This window comes from Malurus melanocephalus, unplaced genomic scaffold (assembly GCF_030028575.1).
Source record: "Malurus melanocephalus ecotype Western Australia unplaced genomic scaffold, MMel_1.1 scaffold_1075, whole genome shotgun sequence".
Taxonomy (NCBI): Eukaryota; Metazoa; Chordata; class Aves; order Passeriformes; family Maluridae; genus Malurus; species Malurus melanocephalus.
In genome coordinates, this window is record NW_026624307.1 from 32,122 (window position 1) to 50,588 (window position 18,467).

Genomic DNA, 18,467 nt, shown 5'->3' on the forward strand with positions numbered 1-18,467 from the left:
GCCGGGGGACAGCGGCGGCACGGTCCGCCGGAGCGCCAGGGGGCGCTCTCCGCCGCGCTGGGCAGCGCTGGGCCGGGCTGTGCCGCCCCGGGGCGGTCCCCGTCCCCTTCCCGGCGGACGCGATGGCGCGGATCACGCTGGAGGACCTGGAGCGGCTGGGCGAGGAGCCCGGCGACGACAGCGACAGCGAGGACGACCAGGAGGAGCAGGGACAGCTGTTCGCCCAGTGGGAGGCCGTGGCCAGCACGCATCGAGTCAACCTGCCCCGAGGTGAGCGGCGGGCTGACGGCAMGGGCCGGACTCGTTGTGCGCCGCGGCCGGGGCGAGCCTCGTCTCTCGTGTGCTTTGCCTTGCAGACATGGCAGGCCCGATCGCCCAGATGGCCCGGCACAGCCAGGCTCGCGAGCCCGTGCCGTACGTGTCCCTGTCGCAGCACGGGAAGGTGAGGCCTGACCCTCTCCGCACAGCCGGCTTGTCGCCTGCTGCYCGCCCGCGGTGAGGCTGCCTCGGGKGCTGCCGCCAGCCCGGAGGGTTGGAAGAGCCTCTCCCTGGCACAGCAGCCTCGCCGGGGTTCCTGCAGCACCACAGCCGGGATGACACCTCTGGATCGGTGCAGTATGCTGCCGCTCCTGCACCTCCTCCTGTGTAGAGTAATGCCAGTGCTCAGCTTCCCGGCTTTTATTTTAAAWTTGGATAAGTCTTCCTGCTTTCTCTGGTCTTCTGACTTCCAGCTGCCTCCTTTGCCAGCCTATCTTCTTGCTGGGGTGGACGCATCTAAGAAAGGGAATGTTCAGTTCAGAGCCTGCTCCCTGCCGTTCTCAAAACGCCTTGTTCCATAGCTCCAAGTSCTGCTGGTTGTGTTTGTGCTAGTTGTGTGGCTGGTTGAGATTTCAGCTGGCAGAAGATAAAGATGTCTCTGTGGGGAACACAGGGCACCAGGACCCTGGTTGTCAGGCCTGAGCATGTGTTGCTATCTGTCTCCATCGCCAATCCAAATGTGGTCTCTTCTGCCTGAAGATCTTCTCTTTGTGCTGCTTAAACACACTTACTCTCATCTCATGCACATAAGAGTGCTTCTGTGCTTTGTGAAATAACTGCTTGTCAGACTGGTTCTTGTGTCTCTGCAGGCCTAGTTGGGCWTCCTACCAAGAAGATGTCTGTCAGTTGTCCTCTGTGTGAGAAGTGGTTAACCAATTTCTTCTGGGCTGAGGTCCAGCATTCCCAGTAAAACATGTCTGAACATGTGGGTTGCGCAGCTCTGAACTGGGGCTTCACCACGCTCCCTCTTTCCTTGTTCTGGGTCCCTGGGACTTAATCTGGTCTTTACTCCGCCTGTATCAATCCCAGGCAGGAATGGGGCCCCAAGACTTTGTGGGAACTGAAGATCTTTTGTTGTTGTTGTTGTTGGCATCCCATCTATGCCTGGGGAGGATTCTTGGAGTGTGAGGCTGAGTGAGAAGAGCCACTGCCTGACATCAGTGCTGAGGGGACTTTGAAGCTGGGGCACCGAGGGACACATTTGCCAGGCTCAGGCAGATCAGTGATATTTGGTTGCTTTTCCTGAGCRATCAGTGCTACAAGCCCTCATCCTCTTTGAGGCAAGTGAATCATTATGTCTCCTACAGCACCGTGCTCTGTCAGCACTCAGCCCCCAGCTCAGTCAGGACTCAGYTCCCCAGCTCACCTTGCAGGGACCTGCTGTCTGCATCTGTGTGAAGCATCTTCATTATTTCTCTTGGCCAAGCATCATCCAGAGTGGTGTAAGGATCAGGCTCTGACACAACCAGATGTTGTGACTTACTGCGTTGATYGTTTTATTGCAGGTGGTATGACAGATGACAGTTCCAAATAGTGTAAAGGGATYGGCAGTTTCCTTGCTTGGAAAATGCTCTTGTTCTCCTTTTCTTTGCTTGGTGGGACAGTGGCAGGCATGGCCCCAGCTGGAGGGTGAATGCTGGCTGACCCACAGTGTTTTGGGGCGTTTTTCTTACTGGCATCCCACTGATGCACACAAGCAGGCCAGGTGCCTTCCCTCCACCTTTGGTTTGGCTTTCAGGCTAGACACCTGATTAGGGTGGAGGCACAGGGAGGCTGCACCCAGTGTTGTGTCTGGTCACAGCTTCCTGGTTCTGTCACTGCCAACAGAGCTGTGGAAGGGAGAAGTTTGGGAAGGTGCCCTGAGCTCTGTGAAACAGGATTKTCTCATGACCACTGTGATCTGTCTGAAGAACAAGCTGAGAGCAGGAAGATAGGTGCTGGTTACAACTTTCCAGCCCCTGTTTGTGTGTTACCTGTGGTCACAGATGTGCCATGAACTGAGCTATGAACATACCAGGATTGAATTTCCCCACTCCCCTTCCCCCACTTCTGGGTTGGGTTTGTCCAGAATATTGGACATTCTGTGTTGGAAATAGAGATTCTGATCCATCCCAGAAAATACCACAGCTTGTTTAATGTCTCTTCTTCCTCCTGTCGCTTCTTGGTATGGGAGGAGGATCTGAGGAGTTTCATTACAGTTTTCACAGCTTTTCTGAGTGCTAGAGCTCTGCCAGATTTTTCCTTCTATTGGGCAGGAATGTTTCTGTTATCCTGTGTGTACACAGGTTCCAGTGAAAAGGCACTGCACCTGAGAACAACATCATTACTGGAGGCTTTTGGGTGCCTGGAATCAGGAACATCCTTGTGAGTAGGCTGGACAGAGACTGAAGAGGAGCTGCAAGTCCTGTGCCCCTTGCTGAGGATGTGCTGCATTCCTTGTGCATGCCAGGAGCCTCCAGGTCCCCTTGCACCCTGCCCCTTGTCTGTGCCTTTCCTTTTGCTGACTTTTGCCCAGTGCTCATGAGTATCCTTGTCTGAGGTGCGTGTGATGCCAGCTCCCCTCACCTTCTTTGTCCCGCTCTGCCAAYCGCTGCCTAGCAGGGGCTCTCGTTTTGGCAGGCTGGTGTCTCCCCGCTTCTCGCCTGTCAGTGTTGGTTTTCCASCCAGCTGCTGCAGCGTTGTCAGCGTGCTTGACTCTGACTTGGCTTGTCTGTGGCCTGTTTCAGTGCGAGGAAGCGGCCTACGAGGAGCGGCAGTACCCAGCTGGGAAGTGGGCCTGTGTCACCATGGGGGAGCCCATGTATGAGCAAAGCATCTCCATGAGCTTCATGAAGCTCATGCGCTACATCTGCAAGGAGAACTCTGTAGGTGTGTGCAGGCAGGGGCTGGAGGGGCTGGCAGGCTGCACAGAGGGAGGGCTTTGCCACTCATCCATCTGGAGTGGGGAGGAGGGCTGCTGCTGCTAGTGCATCTGTCTCACTGCCTGCCTGCCTCTTTCCAGGTTGCTATCTGGGCATGACAGTCCCAGTGCTCAACGAAATCCACCTGACCAAAGAGGGGACCGAGCTGGAGCGTGAGGTCCTAACTGCCTATTATCTGCCAGGAGAGTTCCAGCAAAACCCCCCTGTTCCCGTGGACCCCGAAATCCACATCATCGAGAGGCCACCGCTCCAGGTTATAACCAGGTGACCCAGCACCRGAGGTGTTTTCTCAGCTCGGCAGAGATGTACAAACTCCCTGCATGGCTGCTGTGGTTCCTTGGGCAGAGGGATGGGAGTTCTGGCTGTGGGAATGTCTGGCTCTGTTGCTTATGTTGCCCCCTTTGCTGCAGGGTTTTCTACGGGATGACCACTGAGGAGACAATTCTGCGGGAGATTAGCCTCTTTTGGGAACTCTTGGGCTCCACAGACACGGTGCTGCRGGAAACCTACATTGTGGCTTCATAYGAAAATCCCAGCATCCCCCAGCGCCGCAATGAGATCTGGTTCATCCGCCGGGCAGAGTGAGTCCCCTCTGTCACTGGACCTGGTGTAGATGGCAATTCTGACCCAAAGGAGACGGAGTTCATCTCGACCTGCTATTCACCCACACAATGAGAGACCAAGAGACTGTGGGGTGGGTTTGYAGCTTGCCCTGCGAGGGTCCTGCCAGGGGAAATCCTGCCTGATCTGCACCTGTGCCCACAGTTGAGGCTGGAGCTGGCACCAAGGACAAGCTCTAGATCAAGCTCCTGATGGGAAGCACATGGTGTGGGCTTGTGCAATGTGCTGGCCTGACCTGCACTGGGCTTGCAGAGCTGTGCCAGGGAGGCTGGTGGGTCTAGTGGTTGGCAGAATCACAAGGTGATGGTGTCTCAAGGCAAGTGACTGTTTCTGCGGCTTCTGGCCTGCTTCAGCCATTCAAGAATGGCTGCCTGTCCCAAACAGAGCCACTGAAATGCTGCTACAGGGACAGTGGGGTTTACAGGGGAAAAGGGCTTGAATTCAGGTGTAAATCCTGAATATYTCCTGCTGGGGTGGTTTTCTTTGGATTGTTGGGTGCCTCCCAGTCTGTCACTCACCATTCCTCAGCCAGGACTGGGGCGCTGGCAGCCTTCGTCTGTCTGTTGTGGATGCTGTTTTGCAGACCTGCTRTGAGAGAGCAGCAGCAGCGGCACCACTGTGTGTTGTGTTATGCATTGATCCGAGTTTCACATCCATGAATACCGTCATGCTTTCCTGGGGGAAGCTGGCAGTGCCAACACTAAATAAACCCRGCTCAAACCACTGCAGCTACAGATCACTGATGGTGGGGATGGGGGTGTGTCTGGTTTGGCTTGAAAAAGGCTTGCTGTTGCCTTCCTGGAGATGCTCCAGGCTGCAAAGCTGTGGCTAATTAGAAGGGCTCTAATTAGTCCAGTTTACAGCTTCCTGTTCAGCCAAGCACAGCCTCTGYATTGCTGCACAGGCCGCTTGGTTGCTGCTGCGAGAACTGTGGGCACACTGCCCTGCAGGTAAGATGATTTTCTGTTGGATGGGGTCTGCCTCGTTCCCTGGTGCAGAAGTTGGATACTGTGGCTGTACTCCACGTGAGCATCTGATCTTTGAGGGTGAGAATTCGAATATGACTGCACATTGTCCTGATTGGCTGCAGTAACTGCTACACTTCTGCTTGGACATGCTTAACTGCCTTGGTGTGGAGGGAGAAGCAATTCCCTTATGTGAGGGCTGCTGCAGCAAATGCTTCTCAGAGAAGTCATGGTACCTGGATCAGCAGTGCTTAGCTCACTTTACCTTCTGGGGAGCAAGAAGCAATTCCCTTATGTGAGGCTGGGGTCAGGTGGTTCAGTATCAGTGGGAGAGCAAAGTCTGCTGGTGTGTGTGGGACAGAGACCCTTTTACTATACATCAGCTGCTTTGCTTGCCGTGATCTCACAGGTGGAAATAAAACTTCCTTTTTAGAGCATGTTGAATAGGCTACCACTTCCTCTGAGGCTGCTTGGTCCCCARCCAAAACCAGAACAGCTTTTGGTGGCAGGAGGTGGTGGCTTTCCTRTGAGAGGGGACTGGTTTGTGGTTAYTGGCAGAGTTCCACGGCGGCATGCCCTGTGGGAGCAGCTCTGTGGTGTCCCAGGAGGTGGTAAGGGTGGGAGCTTCTGGTTGCAGCACCAGGCTGACACTGCCACACAGGGTGGTAGGTATGCTCCAATCCTGTGCCACAGGTTTTGCAGAGTAAAGGCTCCAGCACCCTCTGTGCAGGATCCAGCAGCGCTCAGGGCCATGTCTGATGGTGAGTCTTCCATCAGTCTCCACGTCTGATGGTGAGTCTACCAAAACCAGCACTTTGGAGGCTCAACAAACCGGCTGGAAAGCTGGTGTATAGGGTGACAACTGCCAGAGCCGGTGGTGCAGGGCTGCAGCAGGTTCCACGGGAGGCATTGGSTCGGGCAGAGAAGCTCCAGTCTGGGCCATGCGGATGGCCAGACCGGCTCATGCTGCTGTGCTTCAGCTTGTGCCTTGCAGCGGAGCAGCAAAGAGCAGGCAGCGTGTTGTGCGCTGGRGATGTGTGTCCAGCTCTGCCCGTAGCAGGGTGCGAAGCTCCTGGCTCCTCGCTGCCCCAGTGCCTCCACAGCGGTACAGACCGGGAGTTTCTGCCATGAGTTTAACAAACAGCCCGGCTAGAAGGAGTCCCTGGGCGGGGGGGACGCTCCGTTGCCTTCTCGCTGCTCGGGGTACCCCGGAGGCGCTGGCGGGAGCAGAGCGGGTWCGCGGGGGCTCCCGGCGCCACCCTCCCGCCCCCCGTGCCGGAGGGGCTCCGCGGGGGATGGCGCCAGCGAGCTCCGAGCCTCCAGCACCGCCACTGAGGCACGGGGGGCCGAGCCGGGCGCTGCCCGGGGGACCCCACTCCTCCCGACCCCGCCCGGTTTCCGGTGGCCGCCCCTCCTCCGGAACCCCTCCCGGCGGCGGCGGCGGCGGGCGGGGCGGCGGCGGCATGGCTGGGGTCCGGCGGGCACGCTGACCGGCGCGGGGGATGGCGGCGGTGCCGAGGATGGCGGCGGTGCGGGCACTGCTGGTGCTGGGTGAGTCACGGACCGGGACAGCCACCGCAGCCCCCGCTTCCCGGGAATGYGGGTCCCGGCGGCGGGGCGGGGGCGGCGGAGCTTCGCGCCTCGCCTGGCGTCCGTGGCTGGGCCGCGCTGGGGCCGGCGGGCGGGGGTCCACGGCCGGTCCCGGCGGTGGAGGDGGTGCGGCCGTGTCCGGGGCCGAGCCTCCGGTGGTCCGCGCCCCCCCCCCGGGTTCCCGAGAGCCCGGGGGCGATGGGGCCCGCTCGTCCCGCCGGAGTCGGGCGCGGAGCAGGGGCTGCGTGAGGCCCCATCTGTTCCCCCCGGGGCCGCCGCGCCCCCGCCCCGCTCAGCCCCGCTGTGCTGCGGGAGCCGCCGGGGCGCCTCGCCCGGCTCTCCTTGCCCGGCGTGCGCCGGCTCGCCCTGCCCGCCCGCCCGCTCCGGAGGGGGAGCGYCGTGCCGAAATGCACGGGGATGCAAATACGGCAGGCATTTGCCGCATGGGAGACGGCGAACCGGCGCCCCCGGAGCAGCGCGCTCCGGAGAGGGCTCCCGGACACCCCTTTAGCCGGGCTTGGCCCCTCCGGGCGCCGTGGGCAGGGTTGACACCGGGAAGGCTGCGCGCAGCAGCGGAGGGTTTTCTTAGGAATTCTGGTCAGATCAGAACTCGGAGACAAAACAGGGCACGCGGTGAGCTCCCACCCGTGGAGATTGACCTCCCGACCGCTGAGGGGTTTTGTCCCTTGCTGGGCGCATCTGGAGGAGCCCTATGCCCCGCCCCCAGTGCCACCTTCCCTGCCCGTTCCGAGCTCTGCGGCTCCTTGATTATCCTGGCTGCTGCTTTTCAAAGTGTCCGAGTGCAAGACCCAAACTCTCCTTCCCTCGCTCCGTTGTGTTTTTCCCCACTGACCTCCTAGCACCATTTTCCTTGTCTGAGGAGCCCAAGGTCTTGGCTGTGTATGAAAGCCACGGGGGCAGCGTCTTCCAGCCTGGATGTGAAGGGTCCCACGGCTGTCCCATGCCACACCACCTCAGTTCTTCTCTTGGGAATCCTGCAGACAGGGAGGATCCCGCATTTTGCCGGTAGCTGTTTGCCGTGCCTTCTGTCTCACCGTGCGCAGTTGTAGAGTTTGCTTTGCAGTTCGAGCTGTAAAATCAAGAGCAATCTTAGTTTAGCACCTGGGTAGAATATTGCCTCTGAGGGAAAGATATCTTTAGCGCCGCTGCCCGCCCGTATCTGGAGCCGTGGCTGAGCCCTGCTGCCAGGCGGCAAGTATTGTCCAATTTACAGCTGATAAGCACGAAAAGCAGCACTTACTTAGCTGATTAGCGCCGTGATTGCCATCCGCCTTGGCAGCCTTCTGGGAAGGCTGTTTCTGCTGGGGGAGTGCGTGCTTATCTTGGGCTCGATTTTGAAGCCAGCGGGTCCCGTGGACCTGCCACGGCATTCATTTATGTGCCAGTAGATGCCATCTACGGCACCGCTGGAGCTGGATGTGCAGAGCCGCCTGTGAGGACTGTCTGCCACTTTTTGTGCTGCTCCAGTCAGGTACACTCCTTGTTTGTCTTGCTGAGCAGGACCACATCGGGCAGCTCTGGGGGGAACATGCACGTATCTAGCTCACAGACATTGTAAAAAATACCAGGTTCCATCAATGTAGCCAAAACGTGCACTTTGTGTGGGTTTCACAGGCTAGTGCTAAGTTTTGTGGACTGCAGGGCATCCRCATCTCTTTGCCTGTGGATGCTGTTTGGAAAGAGCATTGGAGGAAGAYYTGRGAGCTTTGCAGTACCCATTGCTCACACAGGTCCTTGGCCATGTATGTGTCCCAGAAGTGCCCAGTGCCTGGGCTGCTGGTCCCTCTTCTTCCACTTCCATTGTTCAGTGAAGCTGTGATCTTTGTGGTACTGCAGTATGCCAGATGTGTGCTGACTTCTGCTGGAACATGTGGTYGAAATGCTAGCAGAGGAAATATTTGCTGAGTCAACTTTCCTTTAAAGCAAAAAAAAAAACCAAACCCCAAAAGGTCTATTTTGTTCTGGAAATGCCTCCGTGTCCTGTGTTGAGCTGTGTATTTCTGTATGGCTGTGCTTCTGTCATGCTTGCTAGCAAGCCTGGTTTTCAAGAAGAAAATTTCTGAAAACAGGAATGATGTGATCCCCCTTGGGACTTGGCTGTGTTCAGACAGTGCTCTGGGCAGGCTGGAACCTCGATATGGCAGGAGTTTCAAAGGCATGGCAGCTCCACAGTTGTGGCCATAGGCACTTCTTTGTCTGCATTGTGGGGTCCTGAACCACCGGGAACTGGCACTGATCAGTGGGTTGTCCTGTTTAAAAACCCTTTTAAAATGTCCTCTGAGCTCTTAATTGACCTGGAATGAGGCCATCTTCTAAAGGCAGAGGGGCAGATGTTTAAACTGCAGCARGCACCTGTATTTAGTTTCGTGCTGGGTGATGAATGTTCTTGCTGATGGGAGTGTGTTTCCTCCCAGTCTGCTGAATCCCTCTTGTTCAAGGAAGGCTTTTTTTTCTTGATCAGATGGGTAGGTCTAACCTTGTCTGGCCAAATGCTGCATCCAGACAAGCACGTGTGTTAATGCACTTTCTTTAAAGGCCATGGAGCCGGAGGGGAATGGAGGGAAGAAGGTGGGAAGGGAACAGCCTGGCCTTGGCACGATGGGCAAGAACRCAAGGGCCAGTTTGGCTGTAAGTGATAAAGCACTTCAAAAAGATCTGAAGGATGTGAGGCCTGGTTAYAGGTATTTGCTAGAGGATCTTTACACTAATATTTTTCTTGCCTTCGTTTCAATTCATCTGCTATTTAAGTTGCAAAGATCAAAGCTGTGTTCCAGCAAGCACACGTGGACTAAAGTAAATAGCTGGACCTAGTACACCTCTTCCCAGTGAATAAACACTCTTTCCTCTCTGAACATTTTCAAGCATACCTCTCAGGCCTGGAATGCAAAATATTTCACATTAGCAGTGGGTGTTTCCACTGCTTTCGATATTTGGGAACGTGGAACAAATGCTTATTTAGAGGTGGACAGGCTTGGGTACAAACGTGCTCTTTGTGAAGGCAGTTACCGCCGTGGTGTTCGGAGGGAAATTTCCCTGAGCTTGGAGGACATGCAATTGTTTGTCCAGACCCCAAGGAGCAGTTCTCATTCTCCTAACATGAGTGCTGGTCTCATGGGCCGGGACAGGCAGCTCTTTGGAGTCCTTGGAACAAGATGCTTGGTGGATGCACRGGAACGTTCTTCTTGATGAGGTTTAAGTTGTGCAGCTTTGGGGTTGGTGGGGTTTGCAAAGGCTGTGAGCCAGCACAGTGAATTTTGCTGTCTAAGTGAAAGAGGCAGCCCYACCTTTGGTGTGGCAGTACCTGCTGGAGAAGGATGATCACATCCAAGTTGGGAGAAGGGCAGCTGTGGTGTCTTTTACCTTTATAAGAAACCAGCTGTGTCTCGGAGAAGAGGAGGAAGAGAGATTGAGAAATGATAAYTTGACAGTTGGTAACATGTTGTTTCCTGGGCTCAGTGTGTGTTTCAGCATGGCAGAGGTGCCAAGGTGGGTGGCCTGATTCCATGTCTTGCTCCTTGCCTGGAGGATATTGGGAGGTGGCATCCAAGAGCTGCTTGTAAATGCTTCTCCTCTGTTGGAAGAGCAGATGTTGTGTTGCACAGAGGGTTAAAGGGCTGTGCYTGTAGCATACCTTGTGTGCTGCCTTGCCTGAAGGAAACGATTGCACTGCTGAACATGGAAGGGTTTGTTCTCTGAGGGAGCCTGGTGAGGAAGGAGGGGGGGATGCTGCAGTTTTTGAGGCTTTTCATGTTGCTGCTGCTAGAGTGGGGGCCATTCCCTGGGCTTTGTCATGGTTTGGAGGCTCTGCACATGGTTCATGTCTTGGTCTTGATGTCCTTGTGAGCTTTCAGCAGTCCAAAAACGTTGGGCATCTCTTGTGGTTTTTCAAAGGGAGCTTGTTCACAGGGAGTTGTGGGTAAGGTGASGGGCCCTGGGTTCTTTTAGCAACTTGTTTGTTTGCTTCTTAACGCTGGCAMTGTTGAACCACAGCACATGGAAGCTCATGGATTTTTGGTTCTGGAGGATGTGGCCTGTTCAGAGTCCTGCACTTCCATCTCCTTCATCCTACCAGCCCCTGTCAGGATCTGCTGTGCTGGTTGTGTTGATGAGCTGTCAGCTCTCTCCTTTTCCTCGCCTGTCACAGTGGCTGCTTTCCTGCACTGCTCTGGGGTGTCACGTGAAGAAGCAGTGTCAGGTCACCTCTGGAGTCACACWGGGCCAGCAAATCCACCTTTACATYGCAATGGGAGCTGTTGCTTTTGCTGTTTGGTTTAGGGTGGACAGCTGGTGYGCCTAAAAAAGGACCAGACTGAAGGAAGGATCATCTTTGTGAAAAGACCATCTCCCATTTCACTCTTCCTGTGCCTTCTGAATATTTCACTGTGCAGGCAGTGGGAAGGAGTAGGGGCTTGCAGGGCATGTCTTTATGTGGATGTGAGTCTGTTTGGGATCCAGACCAGGGTCTTGTGTTGCAGGAGGCACTCGGGTGTCTGTAGTCCCGGGCAGTGAAGCCTTGGAAGAAAATTGTCTGGGGTCTCTTCTGGAATGGGTGAAGGAGATGGGYGAAGGCTGGTTGTGGTGGAACACCTGTGGGCTCCTGAGGTTGGAGTTATAKTCAATGTTTGAAGCAGCTGCAGCTCTCCAGGTTCAGGCTGTGGCTCCAGGTGCTGCTTGAGCAGAGGTTGAGTATGTCTGTCCAGCATTTCCTCTGCCTTCCTTGGCACAGTGCAGAACAGTGAGGATGAACCCATGCCACCCAGTCAAGGCAAGGTCTCCATTTCTGGTCATTCCTTTGTTGCAGGGAAATACTTGGCAGCAAGCACTGTTCTGTGTTTACCTGTGTCTCCTTTTAATCCGTGCAGCCCTTGCTGAGTAGCTGTGGAAGATCTTCAAGCCAAAACACAAGTGGTCTTTGTTTCAAAGCATCAATTTGTGTTGGCAGCCAGGTCTGCAGTGCATGTGCTTTTCATTGACTGCTGCTCCGGCTCTGTTTCTCACTCCTGCCAGCTCTTTTTTAAACTTCATACCGAAATGTTTTTCCTGAGCTTTTAGGCTGACCTGTACAGTACTTCTAGTCTAAATTTAAGCCTTGTCTTTCAGGGAAGCAGACTCTGTCTGGTCACAGAGCAGACTYCTTACCTCTGTTCTGAGAGATAACTAGTAAGTGCTGTCTGATCAGCAAAGACAAAGGCAAGGGAGGAATTTCAGGGTGGTTTGCAAGTTCCTGAAAGCCTGGTCTGTGTGCCTGGGATGAGAAGTTTCGGTGTGCCTGCCCTGCTCTGACTTTTCCCAAGCTTGCTTGTCTTAGCTGTTTGGGAAAGTTGATGGGTGGGTGCTATTTTGATACTCTTTGCAGACTGTTACCGCCCGGGGCTGCTCCTTTTGTTTGATCAGCTTTCAAAAATCCATCCTCTCTTCTCCCATTTTGACCTTCTGGAGTTGTTCTGCAAGGGCTTCTCTCGAGAATGCATTCTAATCCTTAAAAATTATAGGTGGCATCCACCTACAGGTGGTATGGTCCATGTTGTGATTAAAACATTTCTGCTGCTAATGAACAGATGGCTGCTGAGGTGTTCAGGTGCTGCAGAAAACAGGATGAAAATATGAAAACTGGCCAGGTGCAGCTGCAGAATTCAGGAGGAAACAGTGAGGAGTTGTTGAACTCCTGTTGCCTTGCACGGTGGGTGCACATGGGTTATGTGTCAGGAGAGSAGGTTTTAACTGTGATTCCTCCTGTGAGATGGTGCTTGCCAGCGGGATACCAATGGCCTGTCTTCTTGTTCAGATGAAGCTCTGATTTGAATGGAGCAGGCAGGGGTTTTGGCTTCTGTGAGCTGGAGCGTGCAGAGGGCCCCTGAGCATGCATGAATTGAATCTGCTGCTGTCAGGTGGTCTGCACCTCTGTGAGGTTGGGATGTCTTGGATTGATGGCAGTATTGTGCAGGATGATGAATGGAGAAAACCGATACGAGCAGATTCCTGTCTGGAAGGTGGTGTGACACATTGGATTTCAGGGCATGAACCTTCCCCCTCTGGAAAACAAGAYGTTTCATGCTGGGAGAAGGCAATGACGTGGGGTTGCTGTGTGTGCTGGGAGCTGCTGCAGAAAGGGGCTGAGGTTTGAATGGGGGAGGATCACAAGTGTTCTGTATTTCAGCCCTGCTTGATCTGTGTTCAGCTCCTGGGTGATTTCTGTCCTGTGAACCAGCAGTGTCCATGAGCACAGACCTCAGTGCTGATGGCAGATGTTTGTAGCTCCAAGATGACGGACTTTATAACTTTTCCTCTCCTGTGATGCAGTTGTGAAATGAGGTTTGTCCCAGCAGCAGGATTTTACACTTTGATGCAGCTCACGCCACCCTGAAGAGCAGCCAAGACTGCACCCTGCTGCTGTCAGTTTGGGCAGGTTGGCCCTGTCCTCTGTCACCCCAGAAGAAAGCCAGACAGGTCTGTCCCCAGAGCCATGGCATGTGGAGGCCAAGTCCCRTTCTGGGTGCGGAGGGGAGTCTCCTGTGCCTCTGGGCTGTCCTTTCTGAGTGATGCTGGCACCAGATAGGCACRGCATTGCTTAAGACCAGCTATAAATGCTCTCCTCATTGCAGTCACTCATTGGGAGCACAAAGGGAGCCTTTGATTCCAACCATGCAGTGGCTGTGGAAATGGTTAAGGGCAGGACAAGCTGTGGCTTGCAAGTGCCTTTATTGCTCTCCACAGCAGCGTGCTTTGGTGTGTCCTGGCTCTGCTGGGGCAGCCCTTCACTCCTGTGGCATGGAGCTGCTCCACGCTGCTGCCTCTGCTGAAGGCTCTGGCAGTGCCTGGGAGGTTTTCATGGGTGAGAAGATTATGAGTTTGTCTTTCCCAGCAAGGACAAGATCAGAGAGGGTAAAACCAGGCAGTCTCCTGGGTGCCACAATGGGCAGTGCTCCTTAACCAGTTCTCCCTGACCATTYGTGGGAGCGTGGATGGGTTTGTGCTGCTGAAGTCAAGCTGTGCAGTTGCCTCTGCCAACAGCAAAAGTCTCTTCAAGAGACTTCGTTCAGAATTCAGTTGTGTAAGAACTTTGCAAATTATCTTGGAGCAAAGAAACCAGGGCTTCTTGTGAGTTCTTGGTGCTTTGTTCCTGTCCATCCATAGTGTCTGCTGTGAGCATGGCACATGTGAGCACCTGGCAGGTGCTATGGGAGTGCCCACTTCCTGGGCTGAGACTTCCTCTGTGCAGTGAGATCTCATTTTGTGATCATTCTTTCCTCCAGCTAGGTTTGAACAGCTCTTTGTCCACCATATTCCAAACAGAAGCTGAGTTACAAAGGCAACACATCTGATTATTTTTAATTCCCTCTGTTGAGTTCACTCCTGATGGTTCTCCCTGCGTGTYGTGTGTGTTTTTTCAGATGTGTAAGTGGAGGAGCTGCTTGCTGTGCCCTCACCAGCACTGATCCTCCTCTCTCTGTCTTGCTGCCTTGTTGTGCTCCAAGTGCAGTTTTTCCTTTCCCAGTTGTGCCTCTTCTCTCCACCTCTTCCTGATTGCTCCTCTGGATGCAGACCTGCCATGGCACGCCACACGCCCCCTTCTCAGACTTTGCTGTTGCTTGGTTCCTCTCCAGTGCCTGCCTCTGGGCGCTGCTCTTCTGCCAGGTGTGGCTGTGGCTTCCTCCTGCCATCTTGAGATTTGAGATTGCCTTTGTCTTCTTGAGCCAGCCTCCAGTTCACAAAAGCTGCTGAGAAATCAGAGCGACAGAGCTGGGGCAGGGCTGCTGGGAGGTTCAGCTGGTTCCTGGAAATTGKGAGACTTTATGGATAAGGGTTCCTCTGCTCAGCTGAAGAAAAGTCTGTGACTGTCAAATAAGAGCTATTTGTTCTGCAGATATATGGGAAGTCAGAAAAGCACTKATTTTTCAAGGAGATGTGGTTAGTGTGAGTTTCTGTCTGAGTCTCTTAGAGCCGAACTTTTCTTTGATTTGACTCTGGGGCTTTGCATTAGATTTATCTGTAGCGAAGGTTCTGCCTAGTTATCGATTTGTAAAATATTCCAGAAAGTGCCCTGCTGCATGTTCTTCCCACTCAGTGACTTTTTTCCATTTTTAGCTGAGATAATGTAGCAGTATCTCATAGAGAAGCTACCTCTYAATTAATATTGCATGAGCAGAAGAAATATTAGCTTCTCCATCTGCTTTCCTATTTTTGTGGCTTTTAATATAGATTCATAAATGGCTTTAATGAAAATAAACAAGGAGCTGTTCTTTTCTGTGCCCTCTCTGCTTGCAGAGGTGATGYTGCAGGTCCAGCCTCCCTGGTGATTTTTTTCCCAGGAGGTTGGTCCTGGACAACAGCGCTTCTCTGCACTATCATAAATGATGATTGTGAAACAGGGCTGATCTTCAGCTTTCTAGCAATGAAAAGAGGAGGATCTAGGAGAGATCTGCAGACCTGGGGACAGATCTGGGGAGTTGTGGACGCTGCTTTGTAGGCAGGAAGAAGCCAGGGGCACACAGATGGAAAACGGACGTGCAGTGCACAGCAGGCAGTGTTTGTGGATGAGTGATCCTGAAACGCTCGTGAGGGTTGGCACAGGAATCACATGAACCCAGCAGGAAGCCCTGGGCAACCAGTCCATCCTCTCTTCAAGCTTCAGAGGCAGCCAGAGGTCAAAACCCCACAGTGCTGATCCCACATAAATAGAGGAGGCACCGGTGCAGCTGATGGACTGAAGGATATTTCAAATGTCTCCTCGGTGCCTTTTCACAGCAATTTTCAGTTTGCAGTGCTGTGGTGGCTGCTAGGAAAAGCGTSTGCCTCTCCTGGGAGCTTCTTTCCTTCCTGTGGGAGGGGAGTGAGCAGGTTAAACCTTCRGGAAATCCAGAGGTGAAGCAGGATGATGCTCCAGAGCCTCACCTCGAGCGAGACAATGTGGCTGTGCTCTGTGGGGAGCCCTGCAGTGGGATTGCCCCTGATCTGGTGTTGGATTGGGACATTTCCCAGTCTCTGTGACTTCTCCTTGTTCCTGGGAAGGCAGAGTGTCTGGGTGAACGCTTGTGGGTGGGCTGTGCAGAGGCAGCAGCAGGAAGGGATACCCAGCTCAATCCCTGCCAGAGCATGGGTGTYGTTTTCAAGACCATGGCACTGGATGAACCATGAGCTGTAAGCTGTCTGGAGAGCTTTGCCAGCTGGATCTCCCTGGCTTCATGGCAAATCCGAGTCTCCACAGGCATAKAACTAAGGGAAACTTAGCTGTAAATATGCTGACATGACCTGGAGAGAGATTTAAAATATTTATCCTAGAGCAGAGCTTGGGATATAAATAAGCTTCCTGCCTGTTTCCCTGCACGCGAGGCTCAGAAGTGCAGCTGTCCCTTTGTCCCCAGCTCTCTGGGTTCTCTTTGGGACCAGCAAGTTGCTTATGGGTGGGCTTGAAGTCCTCACAGATAATGTAAACATAAAAGCTGCCCTCAGAACGGAGAGGGTGTTTGCAGTGGTGTAGATGTGAATTTTTGACTGCATCTTCTGTCCMCTCYTTGCCCTACAGCTGCTGGCCCTGCWCTGTTGCYCTYGGGGTGTTTGTGGGGTTTGCTGGTGAGCCATGGCTTTGGGGGCTGCTGGGTGAGGTGGTAACCCTCTCACTGGGCCCCTTGAGCAAGCAAGATTTGTGAGATRTCCAGACAGAGCATATCCAAAGGTTTGGATGGTGCTGGGAAGGTTTCCTTCCTTCTGCTGGGTTTGGTGCAGAGAAGCAGCTCACTCAAGCACTTCCAATGGCAAAGATGCTTCATTCTCCACGAAACACTGCTGGGAGGGCAGGGAGGACTTGCTGGCAGGAGCCTTGGTGACCTGGCTGTGTGCAGAGGAGCTGGCTCTGAGCAGCAGCTTTGCTTTCCACGCTGTGTTGCCGGAGCAGCTGGCTTTGCTTGCGGGCCTCGTGTGCACGCTGCTCCTCTTTGCTCCGCTTCCCTCGCCCTGGCCTCTTCCCACCCCCACCCCAGCCCTTTTGTCTTTACAGCCTCGGCTTCCATTCTCTGGAGCGCCTGGCTGGGGCTCCTGTTTGCCGAAGGGAAGCACCAGGCAGTTTTATGGAGTTTCTCCTGTTTTTTCCCGTCATCTGGAACGGCGCTTCGGCTGGAACAGGAAAAACGCGGAGCTCTGGCCAGGAGTGCCGTCCACACAGYGCTGTTTTGGGGGAATCCCTCTTTGGCTGGGCTTGGGATGGCAGGAACAACGTCAGCCTGAGTGTGAGGATGTGAAGATGGATTGGCAAGTGCTGGTGTGATCCTGCTGGCCCAGCTGCCACGGGATGAGCTCTGAGCCACAGAGCCACCGGGCCACGAGTGCTGAGCCAGCTCTGTCACAGCTCTTCCCAGCTGCCAGGACCTGCCTGTCTGTTCAACCCTGCCTGGGCTCTCCTCTGCTCTCCCAGAGGAGTTTTGCTCGGTAAAAACCTTTGCATTCTCACATGGCCCTGCATAAATTGTGGGGGAAGCACCGTCCTTCAAGGCTACTACACAGGAATCTTCTGGCTCATCCTGGTTCCGCTTGGCATCTGTGTGCTGTGTTTCCTTTAGTGGGAGAAAAGTGCAATACCTGTGCTGTGCTGGCCAGAGAGCCTTCAGATCCCTGTGTCCCCTGCCAGCAGCCAGCACCAGGTRTTTATGAGGAGAGCAGGGAATTGCTCAAGGGCTCAGAGCAAGCCTGGTTGCAAGGTTGGCAAGGTTGGTGGGTGCAGCAAGCCTGTCAGTRGTGCTGAGTYGCCCTTGAAATGTTTGTGTTTCTCWYTGGGGCTTGGCAGTGTCTGCTCAGGAGCTTTTGGCTGATGCCCCGTTAAAAGATAGTTTCATGGTGCCAGCAGGATTCCCATCTCCTGAACTGGGCTTGAAGCCTTCTCTCTCATTTGYTCCTCTGTCTCTGCACATCTGCTACAAAGATACTGTCCTGGCCTTCCTGGGAGCCACCACTGCCTGTGAAGCTCAGCTCCCTTTTCCACAAAGGGGAAAAGCCAGCACCAAGCTGTGCCCTGATTGTTGGGGCAGGAGAAGCAGTGATCTGGCTGCAGACTCTGCCATGTTCCTCTCTTGGCTGCATGACTGCAGCACTGCACCCATGGCTTGGGCTGGTTCTCTGGGCTGGCTGCTACCCCAGAAAGGGTGTTTGGGCTTCTCTTTGGGTCATGCAGTGCCCCAAAAGAGCAGCATCCTTTCCCTGGGAAGGTTCCCTGCCTGCCTGTGTCGCCTCTTGCAGCGGGTGCTGGAGAAGAGCTTGGCTTGGAGTGGTGTCAGCGTGTTCCCAGGACAGACAGGCAACTCCTGCWGCTCCAAGGCCAGTTGTTCTGGTTCAGCAGCCCCAGCAGTTTCAGGGAGCCAAGGAGCTTGGCTACCATGGGAGTTCCCACTCTTGCTCCAGCTTTTTCCTGCRTGAGCAAGGTGCTGAGATGTTGGGAGAAACCATGGGGCAAAGCACAGCTCACAGTTCAGCTCAGGCACATTCTCACAAAGATCACTAGCAAATCCCACAGCCTTGGGGACAAACTGTGCTCTGGGGTGTCTGCCCCACTGGATCAGGTCAGCCTGCAGTGGGGTATTGGTTGGCAGCAGCCTCTGCTTGGCTTAGGAATGAGTAGGAACCTCCCAAAATGCTGCTTGTGGCACTGAGCTGGACCCCAGCACATCCCTGTCAGCGCTGCCTTAGCGTCTGCTCCAGTACCTGATTCACAGCCTTCAAACCCCATGGCTTTGTTCTGGTTTCTTGTGATCATTGCTCAGAAACTGGGCTTGGCCATTCATGTGTATGGGATTCTGGGCTTGGGAGGGCAGGGATACACCACTGCTTGCAGTTTCTCTGCATGTTTTYTTTGGGATGCTAATGGGAATTATGCTAAGTGGTTGCAGCTTTTCCCCTTTCCTTTTTTTCTTCTTTTTTTTTYCYTTTTTTTTCTTCTTTTTTTCCCTTCTTTTTTCTTTTTTTCTCTTTTCCCTTTTCTTTTTTTCCCTTTTTTTCCTTTTGCCCTTTTTTTCCTTTTGCCCTTTTTTCCTTTTGCCCTTTTTTT

The 18,467-nt window shown here is 54.1% G+C and overlaps 2 protein-coding genes across 3 annotated transcripts in view; both read left to right on the forward strand.

The window, feature by feature from the left end:
* Window positions 1–56: 56 nt before the first annotated feature.
* LOC130586137 (heme-binding protein 1-like) lies at window positions 57–4,206 on the forward strand. Its single transcript, XM_057386852.1, has 5 exons — window positions 57–270; window positions 357–442; window positions 3,045–3,186; window positions 3,320–3,503; window positions 3,650–4,206. Exons 1-5 carry the CDS (start codon window positions 123–125, stop codon window positions 3,822–3,824), a joined length of 735 nt encoding a protein of 244 aa, XP_057242835.1. The 5' UTR covers window positions 57–122; the 3' UTR covers window positions 3,825–4,206.
* A 2,057-nt stretch (window positions 4,207–6,263) lies between these two features.
* The window catches only part of PTK7 (protein tyrosine kinase 7 (inactive)), a 30,744-nt gene continuing 18,540 nt past the window's right edge, over window positions 6,264–18,467 (forward strand). For both annotated transcript variants that reach the window (XM_057386844.1, XM_057386845.1), the window contains exon 1: window positions 6,264–6,376. In XM_057386844.1, the coding sequence (XP_057242827.1) occupies window positions 6,328–6,376 (49 nt within the window). In that variant the 5' untranslated portion in view covers window positions 6,264–6,327. The remainder of the gene's footprint in view (window positions 6,377–18,467) is intronic.